The sequence below is a fragment of the Aplysia californica genome, unplaced genomic scaffold (genome assembly GCF_000002075.1).
Source record: "Aplysia californica isolate F4 #8 unplaced genomic scaffold, AplCal3.0 scaffold00242, whole genome shotgun sequence".
Classification (NCBI taxonomy): Eukaryota; Metazoa; Mollusca; class Gastropoda; order Aplysiida; family Aplysiidae; genus Aplysia; species Aplysia californica.
The window spans coordinates 746,470-747,826 of NW_004797512.1; the positions used below are offsets into that span (position 1 = coordinate 746,470).

General features: G+C 41.0%; 1 protein-coding gene across 1 annotated transcript in view; it reads left to right on the forward strand.

Moving 5' to 3' along the window:
• LOC101853325 (allatostatin-A receptor-like) overlaps window positions 1-1,054 on the forward strand; it is a 7,703-nt gene extending 6,649 nt beyond the window's left edge. Inside the window, exon 3 of the mRNA XM_005100282.1 lies at window positions 422-1,054. Coding sequence (XP_005100339.1) covers window positions 422-1,054 — 633 coding nt within the window. The remainder of the gene's footprint in view (window positions 1-421) is intronic.
• The last annotated feature ends 303 nt before the right edge of the window (window positions 1,055-1,357 follow it).

A 1,357-nucleotide genomic window follows, 5' to 3' on the forward strand; every position in this document is an offset into this window, starting at 1 on the left:
CAAGTTAATGATTGGGGTTGTCTGAAAGAAGATAAATCATGAAAACACAGTTTAGTTAAAAAGTAAAAAAAACACCAAAAAATGTATAGAATAGCCTGTATTTTAAGTGGCCAACGTGATCTCTTGTTCTCTGTCTCTCTCTGTCTCTCTCTGTCTCTCTCTGTCTCTCTCTCTGTCTCTCTCTCTCTCTCTCTCTCTTTTTTTTCCCTTTTGTAGGGGCCCCTGGTCGGGGTATTAAAATTGTTCCTACCATGTTACAACAGTGCGTGTCCTCCTAAGAACCCAGAGGGCAGATTTAAATGAATTAGTTTTGGGAAGTGTTGTTACATTGGTCTTCTATTGTAAGGGGTGCATGCCTTCCAAACACCGTTTGTTGTTCAAGCACATATTCCGTGCCATCCACGTTTTCTTTTGTACACAGGTGAAGAACATTATCACGCCAAAACGAGTGGTCATCGTCATCGTTTTCCTTTCCATTACCCTTATCACAAGTGTTTCCCCAGTTTATTACGTGAACAGGATCGGGCCCAAGTTTTCCCCAATACGAAACAGAACAGTGATAGGACTTCTTTTTACTGAAGATCGCGAAGAAGTGGAAGCAATTTCCTTCGCTGTGAACAACGTCATCGTACCTTTCTGCGCCTTTTTCGTTGTCATCGTCTGCACTGTGACCTTGGTCGTCAAGCTCCGTAGCAAAACAAAATGGAGAAAGGAAACAGCCTCTGCGGGGAAATCCGATAATTTCTCTAGTCGTGATCAAAAAGTGACAAAAATGGTGACGATGATTTCTACTTTGTTCATCGTCTGCTTCACTCCTGTTTCTGTTATGTTCATTGGAATGACCGTGGAGCCTGAACTTTCTGTAGACGGGCAATATCGTAACTTGTTCTTTATTCTTTTTTCCTTTGGCTATATCCTTGAGTCTACAAATTCTGCTCTGAACATTTTCATATACTATGAAATGAGCTCTAAATACCGAACTGTATTCAATCACACCTTTAGAAGAAAATGTGCAAGCCAGGCAAAAGACAACGAGGCTTCATCTGATCTCTGAATAAAGAACAGCGAAGCTCAGCACCACGAGTTTTGGATTACCCGTTCCATTGATGGGATTAGTTACAGTCATATCAATCAGATAACGCTCAATTAATGCCCCGATCCCAGGTCTGTAACCTACTGCTACCTGAGCCTAAACCATACGTGTGGTGTAGATACTTGGATGTCTGGCAATTCCTTTACTGCTTATCATAATGCAACTTAGGTGCTGAGTCAGAGACAAACATATCATTATAACCTTGCTCTTACTCATAGCTTTTTATAAAGACTGTTTTTCGCTTTCATTCTTCTCAGTTTCGAT